At 48.5% G+C, this 24702-nt stretch overlaps 1 protein-coding gene across 22 annotated transcripts in view; it reads right to left on the bottom strand.

Annotated features, from left to right (window-relative positions):
• MICAL2 (microtubule associated monooxygenase, calponin and LIM domain containing 2) overlaps nucleotides 1-24702 on the bottom strand; it is a 151904-nt gene that overhangs the window by 95417 nt on the left and 31785 nt on the right. For 21 of the 22 annotated variants that reach the window (XR_004257593.1, XM_032240766.1, XM_032240764.1 and 18 more), the window contains one exon: nucleotides 5529-5869. Coding sequence is in view for 21 of the 22 variants with exons in the window: in XM_032240766.1 (XP_032096657.1) it covers nucleotides 5529-5792 (264 nt within the window). In the remaining variant the exon portion in view is untranslated. Of the gene's footprint in view, nucleotides 1-5528; nucleotides 5870-6362; nucleotides 6475-24702 lie in introns of those variants that run through there. The other variant, XM_032240767.1, reaches the window with a different exon arrangement.

Here is a 24702-nt window from a genome sequence, read left to right as displayed (position 1 = left end):
AAAAAAGTCTTTATTTATAAATATATTTATAAAATGAACACACTAAACCTGGATTAACCACTTCCTGAAGACAGACAAAAAGGAGAGTGTTTTTTCTTCTCCAGATGACATTGCTGCGAATTGGATTTACCCAAGCTCACATGTAATGCCCAACATACACACTCAAGCAAACTCCACACGCTCCGTGTGCAGCTGTGGTAACAAATGCAGTCACTGACACAACCCGACTGGCCATCCAGGCTCAGAAACGTGTTCAATTAGCAGGGCCAGCCGTCTATTGTCAGGCAAGCGGACAAATCCAGAGTTCATCTAAGCTTTTTGTTCAACTCACACAGAGTTTCACACCCCAGAGACCGTCTTCTGCTTTATCAGTTATGACTGGAACTGCCCGTATCAGCCAGCGCAGCCATGATGGATGACTTCAGAGGTGGGGAATGTCAGACAGGCTTATCCAGGCCAGGCGGTAGCAGCCTTTGCTCCCGGTGTCACCCCTTCCACCTCTAACACGCTCGCACCCTGCCTGGCTGCCTCCCTGCTGCAGTCTATGGAGGAAGCTGGAGACCATAGGACCAGCTAGTCCTCAGCACAACCTGGGGCCTGGGCTGCACACAGAGCAGCGGTCCAGGAGCAAAAGGTGTGTGGTGACCCTGCTGGATGCTCATCAAATATAGTCACATCCTTCCAAAAAGATAACGCAAGATTATTACATAGGCTAGCCCAATTCCTGCTAGTGACAAGAGTCCATGAGTCATTTCCTGCAAGCGAGTTTTTATGGCAACAATGTGCAAATACCCCCTGGTCTGTACCTGTGATTACTGAGCAGTCCTGTATGTGTGATTGGGGGTTGGAGGGGCAGGGAGTGGAAAGAACCCTGGACGGGATTGGGGATCAGGGGCTCATTGTTCCTGGTTTCCCAGGTCCACTGTTCGTGTAAGAGACCCTCTGTTCACCGCCTGGACCAGGAGGTCTTTTCCTCCAGCCTTTCCTACTATGCATCCACTCTGTGCTCTCTGGCTTTCACCCTTCCCCCACATGTCCCACACTCCTCCTTTCCCATTACAGAGCAACACACTCTTCCTAGAATCTATCTCTCTCTTTGCACTCCCTCTAGCTGTTTCCTCAGCTCTACACCGTAAACTCCTACTCATCTGCCAAGCCTCACATCAAACCTCCTCTTCCAGGAAGCATTCCCAGACTACCCCGTCACAGTTAGTCACTGGCTTTTCTATGCTCCTGCAGACCAGTGTATATACCTTTCTCATAGCTCTTAAGATATTAATGATAATAAGGACTAAATGTTTACTGATCACTTATCAGAATGCTAGACACCTTTCTACGCTTTACAAACATTACCTTATGTGACCCTCTTGGTAACTCCATGAAGTAGCTACTCTTATTATCCTCATTTTACAGAGAATGTTACTGAGGACTAGAGATATTAACTAACTTGCCCAAGGCCACAGAGCTAGTAGATACCTAGACGAGTGCCTGGCACATACTAGCTGCTCAATAACTATTCACCTCATGAATGATTAAATAAGTGAATACAGAAATAATTATATATCTGCCTTTATAGAAAGCTCAAGTGAAACCACAGCTTATTTATCTTCCAAACTATCCTCCCTGTCAGATGCCTGGTAAGGCACAGGGCACTGGAACACCTGCTAATGAACAAATAAAAGAACATAAGAGTAAACCAGTAGAGTCCAGATCCCAGTAGTGCCACCATCGTCAGCTTTCTGGACCCCTGCTTGTGGCCTGTTAAATGCAGACACTGCACATAACATCTGCTATGCTAAGTTCCTTCTAGCATCGAAGATTTATATGTAAAAATAAACGGAGTCCACAATTTTGTGATTACAGCATTTCCCATACCAAATTGCACCTTGCAGATTCTTCTGGGTTGTGTTCCTCAGTGACACTGTTTTACTCAGCTGAGTGTGACACTGGAGCAGGTGTTACCCTCATACAGAGCCAGTGTCAATCCTGAAAGAGTTCATTTGGCTTGATCCTCAGTTCACCCTCATTCTTATCCAGACAGAGTCACTCCCAGTGAAAGAGTTATTAATATTCACTGCAACAAAACCCTCATACATAATCATCAATAACAAATAATACTCCCAAGTGAGATTTTGCAACTGGCACCTGAGCCATTGCTCTAGAGAACTTTCCGGCAGCCCTCCTTGTCCCCTGGCACCTCCACTAGAGCCCTTCTTCTCCAGATAGATCCTGGTCCCCAATCTCTCACCACTGTCACACTCATGTGTGTATATACACACATACTCACTGGTGGCATGGAGGCAGGAGCATGATGCTCAGCCCATGGCAGGGGCTGATAAACGCCTATGAAATGCTTAAGCCCAGACCCACGCCAGGTGGTGCTCAGATGCATCCATATCAGCACAAAGGTCAGGGTTCTGGCTTAATTTCGTGTATTCCTGATCTGCCTATGGCTAACCAGGAGCTTGGCTTTATGCCTGGTACCTGACAAACCTGTGCCATCTGGCTTAGCATTGACAATCAGCCACATGCATACAAAGGCCCAGTATTTCTTCCTTGACTCATGCTCAGCATAAACCATTACACCAAAGGATGCCTGAACATGGTACGTGAGCAAGACAGTGTCTATTCACGTTAGAAGAGGTGAGGACCCCTGCCCTGGGTTTTGTTTGACTTACAATGAGGAGTGCAAGCACTGGCCTCACAGAGCTGGCCATTAACCACTCACACATGAATGTGATATGCAAGGGGCCTCTACCATGGCCAGAATACAAATCAACAGTCGCTGTAGAGGACAACCATTTTTTATGGCTTTTTTCCTTTTCTTTCTTTCTTTTTTTTTTCTTGAGATAGTGTCTCGCTCTGTCATCCAGGCTGGAGTGCAGAGGCGTGATCTCGGCTCACTGCAACCTCTGCGTCCTGGATTCAGGTGATTCTCCCACCTTAACCTCTCATATAGCTGGGACTACAGGCACCCACCACCACACCTGGCTAATTTTTTTGTATTTTTAGTAGAGATGGGGTTTCATCATGTTGGCCAGACTTATCTCGAGCTCCTGACCTCAAGTGGTCCACCTGCCTCGGCGTGAGACACCACGGCCAGCCAAGGACATCTGTTGTTTATCTGTCTCACTCCCACATCCTTGAAGGACCTGCTCCTCCCTCACATCGGTCATGTGATGGTTGAAAGAGCTACCAATTCCAGTAACCAGTTCCCCTGGCTCTGGCTATCATAAATCCAGAGGTGGGCCAATCAGAATCCTTCCCTGAGATTTTTTAATATTGAGCTGGAAGAGAAAGATTCCAGCCTTTTGGGATGGAGCTATAAAGATGTGAATGAGAGGCTTCGGACATGGAGAAAAATCTGTTTGCAGGAGGGAAGCATGGAGCCAACAGAGAGCAAAGCATCCAAGCATCCAAGTTAAGGTCCAGACTTAAAGTGCCTGCACCTTCCTGTGAAAATGAGTCAATGATTTCCCTGTTCTTTGTGGCTATTTTGAGCTGGGTTTCTGAAAAGCACAGCTCAAGAAGCCTAACACAGTCACAGTCCGTACTTACAATGCATTCTCAAACGTATCTTCCACTCCTCAGCATTCAGGCGGTTTTGGTGAGGTGAGTTACCTCACATGGAAAATGTCTTTGTTCCTCCTCACAAGAAAGGCATAAAAATTCCTGGGCAAGAAGCACCTTACCCAGCATCCCTAACAAAAGACGATTTCTTTCCCTTTGTATCTCAGAAGCCAGTGGTGACCTGCCAACCACAAGATGTGATGACTGTTCTATTTCAAGCTACCAAAGCTTGTAAAATAGAGGCTGGCCACACCGGCTAGGCAACTGGCTAGTAAATTTTGGAAGAAGGGTCTCTTCCTGGTGGGCAGCCCTCCATTGCATCCCTCTACTGGCTGGCTCCCCGTGACAATCTGCCCTCAGCTCACCAAGAGGGTCCCCCAGCAGCCACTCATATTGGGTATATGGGACAGTGACATTCCCTAATCAAAACAGAGCTCTGAAAATCCTCTGTGAAAGAACACAGTGCAGTTGGGCCACCTGACTTTTATGAGACCTTTAAAAAAAAGAAAGCCACCATATACAATTACTGAGGGGGTGGCACTTGGAAAGCTAAAAGCTTCCCCTCCTTTAACTCTGAAGAGCCACCCAGTGAACTCTGAACCATGAAGTCACAACAACAAGGAAAGGAGTCACTGGGTGGGAGTGGCACCCAGGACACTGGTCTCACCCTCTCCTATCCCTTCCTTTTTCCTACTTCCTCCATCTCCTCTGCCTAGCTGGAGCTTGGCAGGTTATGGGCAGGCACTGCCTGGATGCCTAGTCTGCTCTGGGCTGAGGCAACTGGTCTATTTCAACCTGATGGAATGCTCTTCCTACGTCCCTCAGTGTCAGAGTGCCCCAGGCTTGCAGGAGCTTGGCAGCTGTCTCCCTTGGGGCAGTGGAAAGCAGCGTATCCCCTGGTGGACTCAACAGCTTCTCATCACCAAAACAAAAACAAAACAGTCCCGATTGCCATGGAGAGTTCAATCCTCTTGTCCTGGGATTGGCACTGACTGGAATTCCTAGGGTTCTAGCTGAGCTATCTCCTGTGAGGTCTAAATACAGCACATTTGATTTTAACCTAAACACACAGCCTGGACCAGTGCCCAGGGCTGATAGCCCCCAACGGCCACCAGGGAAGTCAGCTGAGACACCTGGACTCCCAGCTGCCCATCTGGTGGTGGGCATTTCAGGAATGTCAGAGAAAGGTTGTGATAGTGAGCCTACGTTCACCCATGCTGTCTGTAGCCAAATGAAGGGGGATGCAATCAGTGTGCAGGCTTAACTATGAGTGTGGTCCTAGGTAGAGAAATGCATCCTGGGGAAGGGAGTGGCAGGTGGAGAGGGCAGGGGAATCAGGAGGAAGAGAAAGAGACAGGGAGGAAGAGGCAGTAAGGACCTATGCCTATCTCTTAGCCAATTAATTAAAAACCAGGGGATCTTTCTTAAATGTTCATACCCAGGGGAGCACAACTCTCTAACTATGCCTCTCCCAGAGATTTAGGGCTTAAGCCCTAGGATCAGACGGACTAAGGTTGCCCTCTAGTTGTGTGACCTTGGGAACAACCGACTTCTCAATGTCCACGTCTCTAAAATGGCCCAAAGAACGCCTGCAGCTGTTCACTGAAATCATGGACATAAAGTACTTTGTACCTAGAAGCTTCTCAATAAATAGCAGCTACTAGAAGTAGTAGCAGTGGCAGCAGGAATAGTAGAAGCAGGGGTGCTATCAAGCACGGGCTTCTCTCCCTCAGCCTTGCCTCTGGCTTCCCTCCCTTGGAGAGGGCATGAGAAGAGGGAACCTCCCAGCCAGGAAAAGCTGACGCGTACAAAGGAAACCCTCACCAAAGCAAACCAATGCAACATTCACACCCACACCTACTAAGAACCTCAGAGTGGCAAAATGGCGACAGCTTCCTAACCTCCCACATGTCAAATGCACACGCCCTGCAAAGGTAGGACTCGGGTTTTCTCCTTACCCTGGTGTTCGTGCACGACTTCCCTCGCTTATACTCTTTGTGGGAACCACGCTTATCCAGTTTGTACCACAGGGCTTTGGCTTTCCAGGTGGTCACCTTAGACTTGAGCTTGGAATAAAAGTTTCTGTGGTCCAGAGGGTCTAGGTCCAGCTGTCGTGTGAGGATGTTGAAGGCCTGGAGGGTACCTTTGCACGTGGACGCCTGGACAAAGTTCTCAAAAACCTGCCCCGCCTGGGCCTGCTTCTCGTCCTCGTTCTCCCCCATGGTTCAGGAGTCGTGCGCACCAGTGGTGTGGCGAGGACAGAGGCAGACAGCATGAAGTACCTGGAGACACGTCACACCTGCGAAAGTAGGGGGAGGCAGAGGTCAGCTTTGGACAATGAGGGTAGGGTGGGGGACGGGTGCTGAGAAGTAAAAATACAATTTCTTTAAGATACTCAAATGCTACCCATAATACTTAGTGTTCAATCCTAAACAGAAACACTTATAAAAGATACAGAATTGTGCCTTTTGGCCTGTCAATGTGGCGTGGCAGGTAATCTCACCCCTATACCCCGCTCCTCTTTCTGGCTGAAAGTGCCACAGATTGCACAAGGCTATGCCCTGGCTAATGCCAACAGTACTGGTCAGTCTTGCTCTGAGCCAGATGGTCCTGCAAATAGTGATTAGAAAAAGGAAAATAACCCAGAAAAGTACGCTAGATCTAGCACCATTGAAAGTCTATCACTCTTGGTGCTGCAAATCGGTTGGCTGATATGAATATAACCCAGCCACATACACGAATGCCCAGAAAACAATCCAGAAAGCGTCTCTCTAGAGTCCATGACCACCCACCTCTCCCTAGACATCCAGCTTTAAAGTCTTTCTTCATTAGTTACCAGAGAGCAAGGCTCTTCCCTATACACATGACAACTTCTGCTCCTGGTATTGGCTGGCCGTACATCATCCACCTCAGTCAGACACACAGACAGACAGAGACACGTGGACCTCCTCCTCCCCATGTGCAAAGGGGGCCTGTGCTTTGTAAGGCTGGGCTGTGAGCTATTTGGAACAAGTGCTTCGGCTGATGGAAGGGAAAAATGCGATGGGTGCTCATTCACATCCCAAAAATAGCTTGCCTGGGCCTTGGCCATGGTCCTTTCTGCACCATTCTAACCTCAGACATTTCTTAGGAAAGTCATTTAAGTTTCAAAGGAACAAAAATAAAGTAGAGCTGATTTTCCAAAGCACTAGCTGTTTTTCCAGAATCCAAAGCTGGTGCAAGAAGACAAATGTGGAGGAGCTGGGGCTGACCCAGCTGTCAGGAGGGCTGTAGGGGTCTCTGAGCAAGAGGGCACAGCGGACCGAGCGACATGGCCTGGCAAGGGGCGGTGAGCAACACACAGAGCACAGACCTCACGGCAGCTCTGCGCTCCCCAGATAGGGAGGGTTCATCGTGGACACGTTTGAATTGTGGGATGGTTTTATAATACCAAAAGCAGAGAATGGTGTTTGTCTTCCTCCTTAATCTCTTATTCACTCAATTATTGGTGAGGTAGCAAGGGTCGGGCACCACTCAACGGGCTGGGAATATATAGGCTCAGGCCCCGCCTACAGGGGAAGACAGGTTACAAGACGACAGGCAAGCGCTTGCGGAAATGAACCAAGGGCATGGAAGCCCAGAGCAGGCAGTCTCCAGCAGAGCCTCGAGGAGGCCAGAGGGGACGTAAGAGGGAAGTGTCAAGAGAGCTTCAATTTTAGGAATGAGAGGTGTTTTACCAGAAGACTGGAGAGTGCACATTCCAGGCAATGGAAACGCCACATGGGGGTGTGAGTGTGGAAAGAGTGGGACAGTGATGAAATGACAGCAACTTCAAGGCTCAGGATTCCTGAGGAGTTGTGATGGGGATGTCCAGCGCACGTGGTGGCAGGTGTCCCCTCCAGGACAAGGAAGGGTCCTGGCCTCTCCAGTGGGCTGTGAGGAGCAGGAGCCAGAGCAGTAGGGGGAAACAAGGCTGGGAAGATGAGAGGGCGGCGGTGGACTGGAGCAGGAGGCTGGAGGACAGAAGGCAACTAAGGGGCTGTCCAGGCAGCAATGAGAGGAGCTGGAAGAGAAGGGGGAAGAATAGCGCATGAAAGGAGCACAGAAGCTCACCGGGCAACGCCTGCCAGGAGGAGCCTGCTGGGCAGGTGAGGTCTCAGACACTGGAGGCCCAGACTTGGGGGTGAGGGGATCCCAGCAACTCTGTAGAACCCTACCCTCCCTTCTCTCTTTCCCCAAGAGCTTCCAAGATGCCTGGCACTGTACTTGTCTGAATGGAGACTAGCACTCATTCCCTGCTCAGGCCTGGCCAGCTTCCCTGCCCCAGCCAGGCTGGGTCCTCCATGAGGCCTTACCCAGTGGCCCTGGTCTATGACACTCAACAACTTCAGTAGACTGGGCAAGCAGGCTCTGCGCCCTGCCTGGCGCGACAAGCATGGATTCCTTCACAGATGCTCTCCGGGCTCTATGAGCGTCCCCTCTGCTCACTTGGGCATGACTCACATAAACACTGCCTCCTCCTGCGTCTCCACTTACCCCATGTACAACACTTGCCACCCAGAGAGCATAAACAGAAGGCGGGACTCATTTGCTTTGCAGAGCATATTAACACCCTCAGTCTTTATCTATCTTTGGACCCACTTCTGTGCCCAGCATTGAACAAAGGCTGCAGTGGCAGGCTGACAAGGCCATCTGAACTCGCCTGCTACCCCGCAGTCTTTCCTGAGGACAGGCAAGCAGTACAGAGAAAACTGTAAGGCTTCAGAGCGATCGCCTCACATAAGCCACTTCTGATTCTCAGTTTCCCCTACTGTAACAGACAAATAATCTTCTCATCCTTGCAGGGTTGCTGTGAAGGGCAAGCAACATGGATGATGGCAGAGCCAGGCCCCGGGAGGCACTCAGTAGATGTGGTAACACACGCTGCATCCACCCCAGAAGGCAGATTTGTACCTGGGGAAATGCGCCAGGTTAGCAAACAGGTTTGTAAATCAGTTCTCCAAGTGGCCAACTACTCCCTGTCTAAAATTATGAACAGTTTAGAGGCACCAAGCCAGACAATAATTTACAAACTGGAAGAAGCTGTCTCCTCCGCACCCCTATAGCCACCCCTCCTCCCCCAGAAGATGAACGAACAACTTCGTCGTCCGGCTCCAGTGGAGAAAGAGCTAAAGGTGGTGCTGACGGCTGGATAGGCGTGGGAGCTCCAGAAACCAGCCCTTATCTAGAGTGAGATAAGGGGAGGTGGAGGGAGATGGCTGCAGGGGGAGATAAGTAGCCCAGCTGCCTGTACCAGGCTCAGACTTGCCACCCTAGATCTAAACAGCCCAGTCTCACCCTTTATAATTGGTTTTCCAAGTTAAGTCAAAGACCTTAAACATGACTCTAACATCCATGGCAGGTAGCTTTCCTCACGGGATAGCATCAGAATATTTAGAGTCAGGGCAACCTGAGTGTGACTTTGGTCTCAAGCACTTGCTAGCTGTGTAGCCCTAGGCAAGTTATCTCATCCATCTTGGCCTCAGTTTTCTCATCTGTGAAATAGGGATAATACAGGCTTCCCTCAGTATCCATGGAAGATTGGTTTCAGGGTCCCATGCAGATACCAAAATCCATAGATGCTCAAGTCCCTTGTATAAAATGACGTAGTGTTTGCATATAACTTACACATATTTTCTTGTACAGCCAGGGCTCGACTTACGACCACGGTCGGGACTGCGGACCGGCTGTAACACAATTTGGTCGTAAGTTGAGTAGGCTATATGTACAGTTGAAATGATGCACGCGGAGATGGTAGTGCTGCCGGAAGCTGGTCCGCACTGTCATATGCCCAGCTGGGCAACGTTTGCCCTGCCAGATGCGGAGCAGTCGTGGCTAGCGACTGTGGTCATAAAGTCGAATGGTCTTAAGTTGCATAGGTGGTAAGTCGATCAATACCTGTATACTTTAAATCATCTCTACATTACTTATAATACCTAATACAATATAAGTGCTATGTAAATAGTTGTTACATCGCATGTTTAGGAAATAATGACTGTACATATTCAGTACAGATGAAATCATTTTCTTTTTTCCTGAATATTTTCAACCCACAGTTGGTTGTATCTGTGATATGAGACCAATGGGTATGGAGGGCTGCCTGTTCTCCCCACTCATAGGGCTCTAAGGAATCGGTGAGATCACGTATGCAGTAACCAATACTCCTTTGATTCGTCAAATGGCCCGGACATCATCACATCAAAAGGAAGGGCAAAAGAAACATCATTCATGACTACTGAGACTAGCTTTCTGGAAGGAGTTATATACAAGCTGAGTATCCCTTATCCAAAATGCTTGGGACCAGAAGTGTTTTGGATTTCTATTTCCTTTCTTTCTTTTTAGAAGATGTCCATCATACTTACTTGGTTGAGTATCCCAAATCCCAAAAATCCAAAATCCGGAAGAATCCAATTAACACTTCCTTAGAGTGTCATGTCAGCACTCAAAAAGCTTTACGTTTTGGAGCATTGCAGATTTCAGTTTAGGTATATTCAACACATATCCTTTTTTTTTTTGAGATGGAGTCTCGCACTGTCGCCCAGGCTGGAGTGCAGTGGCACGATCTTGGCTCACTGCAACCTCTGCCTCCCAGGTTCAAGCGATTTTTCTGTCTCAGCCCCCCAAGCAGCTGGGACTACCACCACATCTGTCTACTTTTTGTATTTTTAGTAGAGACAGGGTTTTACCATATTGGCCAGGCTGGTCTCAAAGTCCTGACCTCGTGCTCTGTCTGCCTAGGCCTCTCAAAGTGCTGGGATTACAGGCATGAGCCGCTGTGCCCAGCCTCAACCTGTATACTTTAAAACTAGAGGACAAGGGCCTTCCACTTAGAAGATCTGAGTTCAAACTCACCTCCTCTCTGTGTAGACTTAGACAAATCATTTATTTTCCCATGTGTAACTAGGGAACCTCAAAGAAAGTAGTGGTAATGAACTGAAAACACACAGGAATCAGTTGGAAATGAACTGGAAAGGGCTGACCTAGCACTCAGAAGGACTCAGTGAGTCTGAGCTTCAAGCCTTTTGTCTAGAGAACTGGGGTGCAAAGCCTTTGGTGGCTATCCTTCCCCTCACCCCAAAAGAAGGTAGTCAGGATTTCTTTTTTAGCCAGAGGATCCTGGGTAACCAGCTCTTATTAAAGTTTTCCTTGTTAACCACCACTCAGCTGTTGCCCTTTTGAAGTTTGATATGCAATAGAAATAAAACCAACTAACCAGAAATATGAAGGTTTCTGTATTTTCTGGGAAGAAACAAGATGTGTTGCTTTAAGTTTCCAAGAATAGACTTGAAGCAATTTGGTTTTTGCCAAGTGGAGTCTCTTATTTGTGGTTCGTCTGCTCTCCTGCCTGTGTGACTTCATGAGTCACAAAGCAATTTCCTTTTCCTGCCTCTGGCGGCTAAAAATTAAAATTAAGGGCCCTGGATTGCAGGCAACAGCACTGGCAATGGGCTAAGCCCACAAAATCTGAGAGTCAAGCTCAAGGTTTATGCAGAGTCCCTGAGTACCTCTCCAAATGACAGAAGGAGCCTCCCCATCCAGAGCTGCAGGTCCCTCACATTTAGGACTCCCACGCCTCCTACCTTCCCTGAGCCTCTTCTTCCAAATGGCATATCAGACAGTGCAACCAGGCTTTTGATAAATGGTGAAGTTCGTACAAACTTAAGGAGAGATGGGGGTGGACACTAGGTAGAAACTTTCCACAAAGCAGCAGTTTGGCCCAGGAGAAAAGCTCATCCTTTAACCCACCCTTGAGGCTCACAGACAAAATCTGTTTCAAGGTCAATGGAATCTAAAATCAAAACCCTCTTGCCATTTATACTGTCAAGCTGCCCTGCTGAAACTTACTCTCTCCCAGCTCTACGTCACTAAGGAGCCCTGGAGCAAGGCTCTGTTTCCTTGGCAATGAAGTGGGGTATTCACCCCACACTCGCAGGGTGCGCAGGAGTCTCACACACAGAAGCCCCTCGGTTATGACTATCTGAATCCAACACCTGAGTTGAGGCAGGAGCCAGCCAGGGACTCAGCAGTGCCTTCCGCACCTGGTGCATCCCCACAGCGCCCACCATGGGCAGGAACACCTGGCTCTCAGGTGGGGCCTACGAATCCCATCTTCCCACCTGGCCCAGGGTTGGGAAGGGACTGAGAGGGCCACCTTGTTTTCCTGGTAATCTCCTTCCAGCTAGGTGTCCCCAGCCTTGCCTTGGTCACTTCCACAAATAGAGGAGAGTGTACTGCCTCCTTAGGGCCACCTGCTCCACCTGCCTCCTCTGGAAGACAAGGGTGTCTGAAGCCTCAGTGAGATAATTCTTCTTAGTCATTCCCTATAGAGATAAGTTCCTCTTCTTCGAAGCTTTCTCTACTGCTACTGGGTGTTGACTGGAGATTACCTCCAGGAAGCCAAAGCCCCTTTCCATGCACAGTGAAGGCACACATGCAGAGTCCTCTTACACACGATGTCTGGAACCCCTACTAGGAAAGGCCAATGAAAGAGCACCCAAGGGACTCACTGTGAAGCTCAACCAGGAGGTGGCAAGGGCCTAGACCTTCCCTCATTAGCCACACAGCCCCAGGGTGAGAGTGCTGGGAAGAGACCCCAGGTGCACTGCAAGCCCTGGCCGTCTGTGCCCGCGCCTTCACTGAGAACGCAAGTTCATCTGGCTCTTGCCCTTCTGGCCACACCCCTCTTCTCCACTCTTTTTCAATGGTGAGTGGACTCCACTGGTCTAGCTTGAAGGAGCCTCATACATTCCCCCTTCCTCGCCTCATCCATTGCCTTTTTTTTTTTTTTTTTTTTTGAGATGGAGTCTCGCTCTTGTTGCCCAGGCTGAAGTGCAGTGGTGCAAACTCAGCTCACCGCAACCTCCACCTCCCGGGTTCCAGCAATTCTCCTGCCTCAGCCTCCTGAGTAGCGGGGATCACAGGCATGTGCCACCATGCCTGGCTAATTTTGTATTTTTATGAGTGATGGAGTTTCATTATGTTGGCCAGGCTAGTCTCAAACTCCTGACCTCAGGTGATCCACCCGCCTCAGCCTCCCATCGTGCTGGGATTACAGACATGAGCCACTGTGCCCGGCACATTCATTGCTTCTTATAGCCATTCAACAGCACCAGGTCCTGGGAGGTCCCAGTAAGGCAGTGCCCACCCTCCAGGCTTCCCCCACTGGTGTCAAGAGACACCTGTATGCTGACCAGTCACAGTGCTTGGAATGGCAGAAGGAAGCCAATGTCATCAGGGGCCCATCACCAGCCAGGCACTCTCACCACTGTTAACCTAAAGAATCCTCGCAGCAGGTCTATGTGGATGCGGGGGAGATATGACTTTATTTTTTATTCTGTAAAAAGCAAAGTCCTTAACAAAAGAGAAAGAGGTAATTGCAGAACTTGCCTATCTTCCTTTTTTGTAATGCAACCATGTTTTCTATGTGTGATTATTTTATGTATGTATATATGTGTGCATATGTGCATGTATACATGTGCATGTCTATTTGTACATATGTGTGAATGTATGTGTATGTGTATATGTGTGCCTGTGTGTATATGTTTGCAGGGGTGTACATGTGCACACATCTATGTGTGCATATGTGTGTATATATGTACATGTGTTTGTGTATATGAGTATATGCACATATATATGTGCATTCATGCGTGCATATACATGTGTGCACATGTAGGACATGTGCATATGTGTACATGCATGTGTATGTATATGTGCATTTATTTGCATGTGTGTATATGTGTGGTGTGTGCACATATATATCATATGCATATACATTTAAAAAATTTTCCACGAGGATTTCTAGCCAGCACTCTACATCTTCACCTGTACCACTAAGTCTCTCTCCAAGGACCTTCTAAAACAAGTGAAACCTTTAAGGTGGAAAGAACTCTGGCCTAGGCATGAGGAGACCTGGGTTCAAACCCAGCCCACCCCTTGCACCACCCACATGGGGACACTGACAGCTGGCACTCATGGCGTTTCAGGCCTTTACCACTCTGTCTCGTTTCCTCACCCTTGAAAGAAGACAGCTTTACAGAGGTAAGTAAATGCCTCCATACCGTGCAGGTAGCTAGTGGGGATGCCGGGGATGCTGTGAAATGAGCCCAGGTCACCTCACTTCGAAATCCATGCTCCTAGCCCCAGTCCGTATGAGCCATATGTACAGACACAGTATTGTCTTCCTTTTCTGACGCCGCTGTATAAATTACATCAGTTCACTTCTATTGTCTGTCAAGTTCTGGGCTTGGAGAGTCTACAAGTATCAAATAAGGCATGATCTTACAAGTCATGGTACAACCAAACAAGTATCAGGCAGTCCTTTAAAAATAATATTTATAAAGACATTCAATCCATGGGAAAATGCTTATGCCATAACACTGAGTGAAAAGAGCAGGGTATGGATCCAGGAAGTCAATATAATTTCAGGCTCCATAAAATAATGTCTGTAGGAGAAGAGGAATAAGCCAAATGTGAACAGTGGTGATGTGTATGTAGGATCACATTTCAGAGAGCTGTGATTATACTTTTACTCTATACTTTTCTGTATTTCCCAAAGTTTCTACCAGGAGCATGCATAACTTTTACAACCCCTCTTACATATACATCCCAAGGCCAGGAGTCTTCTCTCCCTGACTGTCAGTCTCAACAACAGGAGGTGGGCTTCCTGTATCTTATCTTCTCCAGGCCTAACAAGTGTTCAGGGCTCCGTGGAACTCAGCTCTGGGCCCTGTGTGCCTACACAGCACTAGCAATGTGATCTTTCTCCGGAACAGAAAGGGTCATCCTGCATGAAGCCCTGACATGGTGCTAATTTAAGGAATTGGCTTAAATGTTAACAGGTCAGGGACAAGTCCCTCAAGGCTGTGTTCCTGCCTGCAGCTCCACTCCGGACAGCACGGGGCCCGTGCGTCCAGTGCAGCAGGTGTCCTCCAGAGCCCACGCTCTCCCACCCACATTCCAGAACAGAATCGGGAAGGCATTGCCTCTGACCCAAATCTCAGCTGTGCCTGCAGAATCCCCAGCTGGTGAAGCCCTCAAGAAGGAAACCTGTGTAGCTGGCAGACAAAACAACATACGTCTTACCCCACACACAGAGCTCATCTTACCACCAAAAGCGTCGCAGACAGTTCTGCATGTGCCCTCAATCATCTTGATCCCACATTGGGTGCCCAGGAAAATTGTGAACTCTAAATTCCAACTTCTAGGAGGCCAGTCTGTCTCAAAACTAACAGTGAGCAGTGCCCACAATAAGCAAATTCATAAAGACAGAAAGTAGAATGGTGGTTACCAGGGCCCCGGGAAAGCGGGGAATGGAGAGTTATTATTAAATAAGTGCAGATTTTTCATTTATTCTGTGGAAGGATGGTGATGGCTGCATAACAACATAATGTACTTAATACCATGAAATCTTACAATTAAAAATAGTTAAAATGGGCCAGGCACAGTGGTTCATCCCTGTAATTCCTGCCCTTTGGGAGGCCGAGGTGGGAGGATCGCTTGAGTCCAAGAGTACAAGACCAGCCTAGGCAACACAGTGAGACTTTGTCTTGACAAAAAACAAACAAAAATTAGCCGGGTGTGGTGGGGCGTGTCTGTGCTCCTAGCTACTTGGCGGGGGGTGGGGGTGAGCTGGGAGGATTGCTTGGACCCAGGAGGTCCAGGCTGCAGTAAGCCATGATCATGCCACTGCACTCCAGCCTGGGTGACAGAACAAGAGCCTGCCTCAAACAAAACAAAATAAAACAAACAAAAAAAAAGAGATTAAAATGGCAAATTTTATGTTATGTAAATTTTACCACAAAAACAATCGTAAAATGCAAACAAAGAAAACCCTACCACTGCCACCATCACCTCCTCCTATTAGTGGGAGCTGCCCAAAGCCAGAGAATAGAATCTGTGGTCTAATTAACAATCTTGCTAACTTTCTGAAATACTTTTGAGTTAAAATATAATAAACAAAATAAATCATTAGGTCAATGAAAGACATTTGCTGATTTTTATTGGTTCAATGAAATGATTTTTATCTTTTTTAAAAAATCATCTAGGCTTCTCTCATTCTTTCCAAATCTCATTTGACCCCCGGAAGCCCACCAAAGCTCAGCCTTGCCAAGTTCCCCATTTTTATCTCCTATTCTGCCTTCCCCAGGCTCTCCTCATGGGCACACTCCTCCCCCACCACTCTGCACCTGCAAAATATTCTTCAACACCCCAGGGAAGGGTGGGCATCAGCTCCCTGGTCTTAGCTCTCAGGGCCTACCATGCATCACCCTACCCAGGGAGAACACTCAGCCCCTGTGTTCCCACAATTCCTGTAGAGTGGTGGTGCCCTAAATAAGCAACCTTGTTGTTCCCACGCAAAGTAGATGCAGCCACAGGCACACAAGCACTGCTGTCTTGAACACCATATCAGGGAATCAGGGCTGTAGTATCTGGTCTAGATCTCTGATTCTTTATATTCCTTTTTTTCGATGGAGTCTCACTCTGTTGCCAAAGCTAAAGAGCAGTGGCTCGATCTCAGCTCACTGCAACCTCTACTTCCTGGGTTCAAGAGATTCTCCTGCCTCAGCCTCCCAAGTAGCTGGGATTATAAGTCCCTCCCACCACGCCTGGCTAATTTTTTTTTTCTATATTTTTAGTAGAGATAGGGTTTCACTATGTTTGCCAGGCTGGTCTCAAACTCCTGACCTCAAGTGATCCACCTACCTCGGCCTCCCAAAGTGCTGGGATTACAGGCATGAGCCACCATGCCCGGCTAAGACCTTTGATCCTTAACACTCTCCTACCCTTCTTTCAACAAACTTCAAAATGCTAGGATCTATAGAGCAAATGAGAACAGCATCTAATCCACCAGTGAAAGCTCTGCTGAGCGGTGCCTTTGGAGCCTTGGTGGGTGCGGTGGAGATGGGCGAGCTCACCACCAGCCGGACTGCTCCTTCCTCCTGGGCCCCTGTTTATTGCTGCTGTGAGCCCAGGGGAGCAGGTTCTAGGTCATGGGATGTGAGCAGGAGTGGTGCATGCCGCTTCTAAGACCAACCCATAAGAACCCCCCATGGTGATTTTGTGCCTTTTCTACTTCTGCCAGGGCACAATGGCCTTGGAAACCTTGTGTTGAAGATGGTGAGCCACAAGAAGGAAGGGACCCAGCCCCCTGGATGCCTGCATGGGGGAAAGCCCTCTGAGACCAGAACACATGTTCTGGACTTTACATATATGAGCCATAAATGTGCCGTATGTGAAGTCACTGAGAACTGGGAACTTATCTCTTAGGCAGGAAGAATCATCCTAGGTAATACAGTAGGTATTAGTGGTAGGTGTGTCAATTGCCTGGATCAGAAGGCATTCCTTCCCAATGTGAAGGCCAACCACATGGGAATTAAGATGTCTCTGACCCCACTGTTGCAGGCCAACTTCCAATAACAACCAGGTCTGTCATTTTACATCTTACTTTCTATTAGTGCCTCAAGGTCCTTTAAATGTTGCCTGATTCCCAGAAACAAGCCTGCCCACCACTCTATGTAGGCACTCATGCATCTACACCCTGTCTTGAAAAAGACATCCTTTCCCTATTTGCAAATAGCATAAGACAGGAGACTAGAACAGATAAGCTAGTTCATTTCCTTGGTTTTAGAAACACCCCCGGGCACTCAGCTCTTGAGTCCCTGGAAACCGATGTGAGGTGGTAGAAAGAGCATGGGCTTCTGAGTCACTAAGTGCTCCTTTGAGCAAGTCGTAAACAACATAGAGTTCCTGCGAAAATTAAATGAAGGGGCCTCTCGCAGCACCAGGCCCACAGATGAGCTCGTTGTCAGTTCCCAGGAAACGGCGTGGGGTAACTCCCACCTCCTCAAGCTCTAGGTAGCCCAAGCCAAACCAAGGCAGAAACTGACACATTTTCACAGAAAAGGTGAGGGTAGCTCATCCTCACCTTAACCAACTCTCTGCTATGGTAGAACAACTAAAAACAGATTTTCCACCGAGCCTCTGCCCAGCACCCTCTCAAAGGCACTCTCCAGGGGAACCATTGTATCTGAATGGCACTGTGTCTCCTGACTTGCTGAAATTAGGCCTTTGGGACTTGATGCCAGTACAATAATTAGTCTGGAGGATACAGACGGATGCTGGGGAAGACACATCGAAGTCACAGCCAAGTGAACTTAAGAAGTATTTCTCGACACGCGCTCACTATGTGCATGGCACCATACCTGGAATCCGGGATGACCGCAAAGCCGCCCCACCCAGAGCAGCTCACAACCCAGCTATATCTAGTGGAGTCTATCCCCAAAAGATCCCCTATTTTGTGTGTGCACTTTTTGTTTTGTTTTGTTTTTTCAGACACGCTCTCACTCTGTTGCCCAGGTTGGAGTGCAGTGGTGTGATCACGGCTCACTGCAGCCTTGACCTCCTGGGCCAATCCCCCCGTTTGAAAGAACTGTACCATTTAGCTTCATTTTTCTCAACCCCCAAACGCTCACTGCTCAACAAAAGTTTATTTTTTTTTCTGATTTTTGAATTTATCAACATGAAGTCATTCCCCAAAATGCACATAAATCCAACCAGTTAGATCTATATTTGCTTTTTTTTTTTTTTGAGACAGATTCTTGCTCTATTGCCCAGGCTGGAGTGCAGTGGCGTGTTCTCAGCTCACTGCAACCTCCACCTCCTGGGTTCAAGGGATTCTCCTGCCTCAGCCTCCTGAGTAGCTGGGACTACAGGCATGTGCCACCAAGCCCAGCTAATTTGTGTATTTTTAGTAGAGATGGGGTTTCACCATGTTGGCCAGGATGGTCTTAATCTTTTGACCTCATGATCTGCCCACCTTAGCCTCCCAAAGTGCTGGGATTACAGGCGTGAGCCACCGTCCCCAGCCCTATATTTGCTTTTATGGAAGAAGACAAATAGCGCTCTTCTTTCTTCCCCTCACAGCCTAGGTTTCCACATGAATGGTCTAGCCTTGCAGTGTGCACTTCCTCACCTTCCACTCATCCATCGATCCACCACAATCTGGTTTCTCTTCACACACAGGCCACCCCATGCATCAGGCCAATGTCACCACCAAGTGCTGCTAAATGCAACTGCCACTTACAGGGCCTTATCTTGCTGTGGTCTCTTCTCATTTCAGTCTTTTGCAGACCCCTCTCTGCCCGGCCCTGAAAGCAAAGGCTCTGGTCTTCACTCTCATGGACAGCAAACTCCTACAGTTCAACTGGTGTCTACGTCCTCATGACTCACCAGGCTGTGCCTGCACCACGCAGCTCCCTGCAGCATTTCAGGCCCTGCGCCAACAACGATTGCACACTCCCCTCACTATCTCATAGAGACCTCGCAGGTGGCCAATTTCCCTTCCTCCCCCACCTGTTCCTTCTCCTGCAGCCCCAACCTCAGTGAGCAGCACCATCCTGACTCTGCAGCCAAATCCTTGGAGTCAAACTTCTCTGCCCCTTTTCCCTCATCTTGCAGAGCCAGCCAGTCACCAAGTCCTGCCTCTTCAACAGCCCCATTTGCTGCCTCCCATCCTTCCTGGGACGGTCAGGTCTCCACCTGCAATCGCCTGAAACTCTCAAAATCTCCTCGCCAATATCTTCCCTGTCTCCAGATTCACCTCCCTTCAGTCCCCCAGCCTAGACCTCAAACTGCCGCCAGAGAGATCTTTATTTCAAAAATGTGTACTTGGTCAGGTTCTAGTCCTGTTCAAAATCCTTCAACAGCTCCCTGACGATGTGCAGGGTGAAGTCCAAACATCTTAGTGGAGCAAAACAAAAGCTACCTTCATGATCCAGCCCTGGCCCGCCCCTCCCGCCTCCCCTCTCGTCGCTTCCCTGCCCCCTCATACTCTAGACTTAGGAACCATTTGCAGTTTCCTGATAAGCTGGCCTCCAACACACTTCCACCCACGTGCCTTTGCTGATGCTGATCCCTCTGTCTGCAATGCCTATCTGGACTCTGTTCACCTTGTGAAAACCCAGTGGTCATTAGGGCTGAAACATCAAAGGCTGCCAGCAGGGTGTCACAGGTCCCAGTTTGGACTCTGGAGTCAGGCAGACTGGTCACCAACCCCAACCCACCATTTACCAGGTATGTGAGCCTGGAGGAGTTGCCTAACCTCTTTGAACCTCAGTTTCTTCATCCATAAAATGGGGATAATAACAGCCCTGACCCATTGGATGACTTGAGAATGAAACACAGTGACGCCTGGCTGGCCAGCATCCTTTGCTGCACTGTTCTTCTTTGAAGTGTTATTTTGCCCTCCCCATGCCCCCCTTTTCCACACTGGACTCTGGGGAGTTCGTATGATGGTTTTGGACATACCCTTGCATTGATCTACTTGTGGCCCTGCCTGTCTTACCTGACTGTGAGCTCTGAAGCTGAGGGCTGCAAGTCCTAGGGCCTGGTACCCATGCCCTTGGCAATGGTGGGTGCTCAATAACCACTGCTGGTAGATAAAATCAAATCAAGAGCATCACACAAAATTCTGGGTGTGTAGTGGCTATAGTGTGGCTGCCCCTGTTAACAACCCTGCCACTTCATCCAGGGCCTGGCCAGCTCTGACCTGAGCTACCATGGGCCTCCTTACTGATCTCCCCCTTCCCAACTCACCAGCTTCACCTCTATCCTGTTCATAAGGCTCTCAGGGCTCTTTTCAGCTCTTGTACAAGTTGAAACCCTCCTGCCAGGCTCCCACCCACCCTCAGCAGCCCCCTCTTCCTTGCTAGGCTCAATTCCCAAAGGCATTTGGGCTTACCCTGTGGCTGCTCTCACGTCAGGTCTCTGCCTTACTTCTGCCCCTGCTTAAACCTCATCCATCCTCTGAAGCCCAGTTAGCACCACAGTGCTGATTGAAAACCTGCTATAAGCTGTGCCCCCTAGGAGTCTCACAGTCTTTTCAGGGAATCCAAACAAACAAACAGTTATTGGTAAGAGCTGCTGGAGAGGTGAGTTGGAGACAGAGTGACTCAGCACCTGAGAAGCTCCTGGAGAAGGTGGCACCAGGGCGGGATCTTAAGGGATGAGCTGGAGCACTCAGGTTCAAAAGCCTCACCCCCGCAACCTTACCCACCTGTGTTATTCTAACTCCTGGAGTCTAGCTGAGCTCACCAAACCTGGCTCATCAGACAGATTCACCCAGGAAGTCTATGAAAATTCAGTTTCCTGGGCCTGCTCCCAAACAGAATCCCTGTGGCCTGAGGTCCAAGAGGAAAATATGTTTTTAACTCCCCAGGGAATTCTGTTGCTCAGCCAAGTTTGGGAACCACTAGCCACATTCGATTGCACTCATTGCATCCACTGAGAACCTATATTGTGCCTGCGGCCTTGGCAGGTGCTGTGGATACCAAGGAAATAAGATGCTTCTTCCTATCTTCTGAGAAATGGGGTACACAAAGAGTTCCCACACAGAGTCAAAGACCATGCCACGTGGCTCTTCCTTTAGCCTTGAACCCATCATGTCTTTTATGCATTAATCTTGCCTGGACAACCTAATGTGTAACCTTAATATGCAACCTCATGTGTAACGTGATGTATTTTATTTATTTTCTACTTCCCAGAGTATTCACCCCAGTTCTGGGTTCTCAATTGGTACTCAATCAATATTTAAAATTCAAATAATTCAGCTTTCTGTATTATGGCCTTTTGTAGCTAATGCATCCATTGATGAGCTATTTACTGATCTTCACCTTTGTAATTCCAGTGCCAATGTGGTGCCTACTCCAAGTGGGCAGTAGATGTTTGCTGAATGAATGAATGTTTACCAGTAGAAATCTGGCTCGGGAGGGATGGAACTGCTTTCATGGTACCACCTTTAGAGTTCAAAGATTTCTAAAGTTTTCATTTGAATTACAGACACTAATTTTAGGATTAATTTCCTGATATACAATTACAGAGGCTCTGTTGTTTATATTGTCGTTAATGTTATTAACAACACAAATAACACCTTCCTGGCTCTCAGTAGCCTGCTGGCCTCTGACATGCTTGTGCACGCCTTTCACTGGGCCATCTACCCAGCCGGCAGTCCAGCTGGCCAAGTCCCTCACCACAGAGTCTGCGCAAGGGCCGGCGTACTGCATTCAGCGTTTATAAGCAGGTGTATACACCTGCATGGACAGGTGAGCCCTGCCTGAGTCAGCAATAACTACTGGGCTACTCAAAGCCTACCAAAATGTCAACACACCTGGGAAGTCAGGATCTAAGGTGTAGATGGAAAAGCGCCTGTGCTGCAGAGAGGCAGCATGACACAGGAAAAGCCCCATCAGGAGGCTCCCAGGAGACCTGTGCAAGCATGGGACATCCGGCCAGCTGGGGGTGGCTAGGTATGCAGGGCTTGCCAGCACAATGACTTCTTCTGCCTTCTCCAGGGCCAGCATTCCCAGTGGTTCATTGTTGCTATTGATATTTGTTTGTCTTAAGCCCTGAAAACAGGACTCGTCATCTTGAGGTGACGTGGATTCAACATCATCTGTCCTTCCAGGCCCCAGCCTAGAAGATGTCTTTATTGGGTAACTTCCTTTGTGCTAAAACCCAAAGGGGTCTTGTCTGAAGTGCATGCTGGGTCCTGATAACATGCAGGCCACATAGTCTGAGGCCTGTTCACTTCCACTTTGTTCCGCTGGAAAACAGAAGGATTTCCTTGCTGCTCATTCATTCATCCAGCCCTGATTACCATGTGCCAGGCAATGTGCTACATGAACCCAGCTTGACGGTTCTTAGGTACAACCTCAGGGGAGTGAACAGACCAGAAACTGGCAGAGTGAGACCGCTCTGAGAAAGGATTCCTTCCTTCATCAGGATGCAGCCAGGAGCTCTCTGCCCACGGAAAATATGCTGCTATCAGGAGGCAGCTGAGACATCTGAACAGAAGTGCAAGATAAGCACAGTTCTGGCCCAGTCCTTTACTGTACAAAGGAACTGAAGTCCCCCGGGAACTTTTTCCCAAATGTCTGTAAAGCCAAGTAAGGTTACAGATGGTAAATACAGAAATGCCTCTCTGAGACAACAGGGTAGAATCAGTCCCTAAAGCACACTCAACTGCTGAACTGACCGGAGGAGATTATTGGTCTGACATATTGTACTTCACCTCCCTGGAGCACTGGGGTTAGAAGTCCTATCACATTTGTTTATTTGGGAATGGTTCGGAGGCTGCAGAACCGTTCCAATGTATGATCATGAGCGTGGAGCTCACGGCTACACTGAGAGCAATGCAGACCACTGTAGGACAGTCTCAGGGAAGAACGTTGCCTCTCCCGGCCACCCTCGGAGGCCACTCTCCTGAGAGCTCAGAGAGGCTAGGTCATTGGTTCCAGGGCCCAAAATGTCCCTCACCAGCCCCAAACTCCAACATCCAGCAGCCCCAGCGGAGGGGAGCCCTGCAGGTATGGCCCTGCTGGTGCCTTTTCCCTGGTGGGAGGGAGACGGCCTCCCACCATCCTGATGAATACATTTCTGTTGGCCAAATGAAGACGTTGGACTCTTTCCTTGGTATTTGGGCTCATGCTCTGAAAAACATGTTTACTAAATTCAGCCCCAACTGCTCCAAAAAAGATTTTTTTCTTTTCTCATAAAGATAAAAAACCCAGAGGCAGCCGATAGGGACTGTTGATACAAGACCAAGAAATCTTAAGACTCCAAATCACTCTCTGGGTTATTGGTCTGCTCCTCTCCACAGAGGACAATTCAGGCTCAAAGTTCAGTTTTCGAAACCCTTCCTGGGGCAGGCCTCGGCAAGGTATTCATTAAAGTGGGGGTGTGCAGGGCCAGCCACGCCCAGGAGATGAGGGTTCCCGGAGCTCTCACTCCTCTCTCTCTGCCATTATTCTTTCCACTCTAATGGTCTGATGTTTTTAATAATTCTGGCTCACCCTCATGACAAATAATCTACTTCCTGGATATTGTTGCCTTGCAAATGTCATCCTTAAAAACAACTATATTTTTTGTTGGTCTTTATTTTTAAGTAGCTTTCTCACCCCAGAGCCCCAGCTCCCGCAGAAATACTGTGTGACCCTGTCTGGAATGCAAAACGATCCCTGGAGAGTCAGTCTGCACAGGAACTCATAAGGGTGTTTGCTATCAGCTTATCTGGCAAGGGGAATCTGAGACATTTTAAATATGAACTGTTGCTGTGGCTCGGCCCACCCCATTCACTTTGCCCCATCAATAATCACTTCCACTGGTGTGTGAGACACAAAATGTAGAAAACGGACACAAAGTCTCTGAAAATGAGCCCCCAGCAGAAGTTCCTGTCTCTATACAGAAACATCCATCAGACAGCTGGAGAATTCATATTTGGAGAAGCTTTGCTGGTGTCTGCTAATGTTTCTTTCAATGAATCTCACCTAGCAGCAAGTGTTTTGCAAAACCCTTCGCAATCTACTTCTGAACTCCCCTCCTCTCCCATTCCAGAGCTTATCTCTCAACTGAATGAACGTCTCATTCCCTGCACCCTCAGCTAAGAATAAAACATGCACACTCCTCCTCCTTACTTCCAAACACCAAATCAGGCCCTTTCACACCACCATGCACCAGAGAGTTCCTGGAGAACTCTCTGCCTCCTTTTCTGCCTAGAAACCTCCTGTTCATCCTTCAGTACCCAAGCCTCACAGCCCCTCCTTGGTGCAGCCTTCCCTGTGTGCTGCTCTCTTCTCAGTGCTTCCAGAGCACTCTGTGTGGCTCTTTATAATGATGATAAAAGGGCTATGACTGTCATCATATACATCTGTCCCACCACTAGGCCAGGCCACAGGTCCTAGGAGTAAAGGGACTAGGTCTTACTCACGTTTGCATTCTAAGAGCCAAGCCCAGGCCCTGGCATTTGGAAGTCCCATAATAAATGTTTGACGCTTCAGTCAATGCCTCACTATTTTCCTCCAGCCCTCCCTTCTCTGTGCAGAGAGCCATGTGAAATGTGGAACCAAGAAGGGCTTTAGAGTCAGATACCCTGTGTTTGAGTCCTGGCCCTTGTGGGCATAGACAAGTTATTTAACCTGTATCTGTCTCAGTGTTCTCCTCAATACAACAAATAGCCATGCCTACCTCTCAGAGGGCTGCTTACATATATTAACAAGGTAATATATGTGAACCTAGTGCTTGCCCAATGGAAGGAGCTCCAGATGCATTTCCCTGAGCTCA

Source organism: Sapajus apella, unplaced genomic scaffold (assembly GCF_009761245.1).
Source record: "Sapajus apella isolate SASKATOON/1434 unplaced genomic scaffold, GSC_monkey_1.0 scaffold47, whole genome shotgun sequence".
Lineage (NCBI taxonomy): Eukaryota > Metazoa > Chordata > Mammalia > Primates > Cebidae > Sapajus > Sapajus apella.
This window is presented reverse-complemented; position numbering and strand designations above follow the sequence as displayed.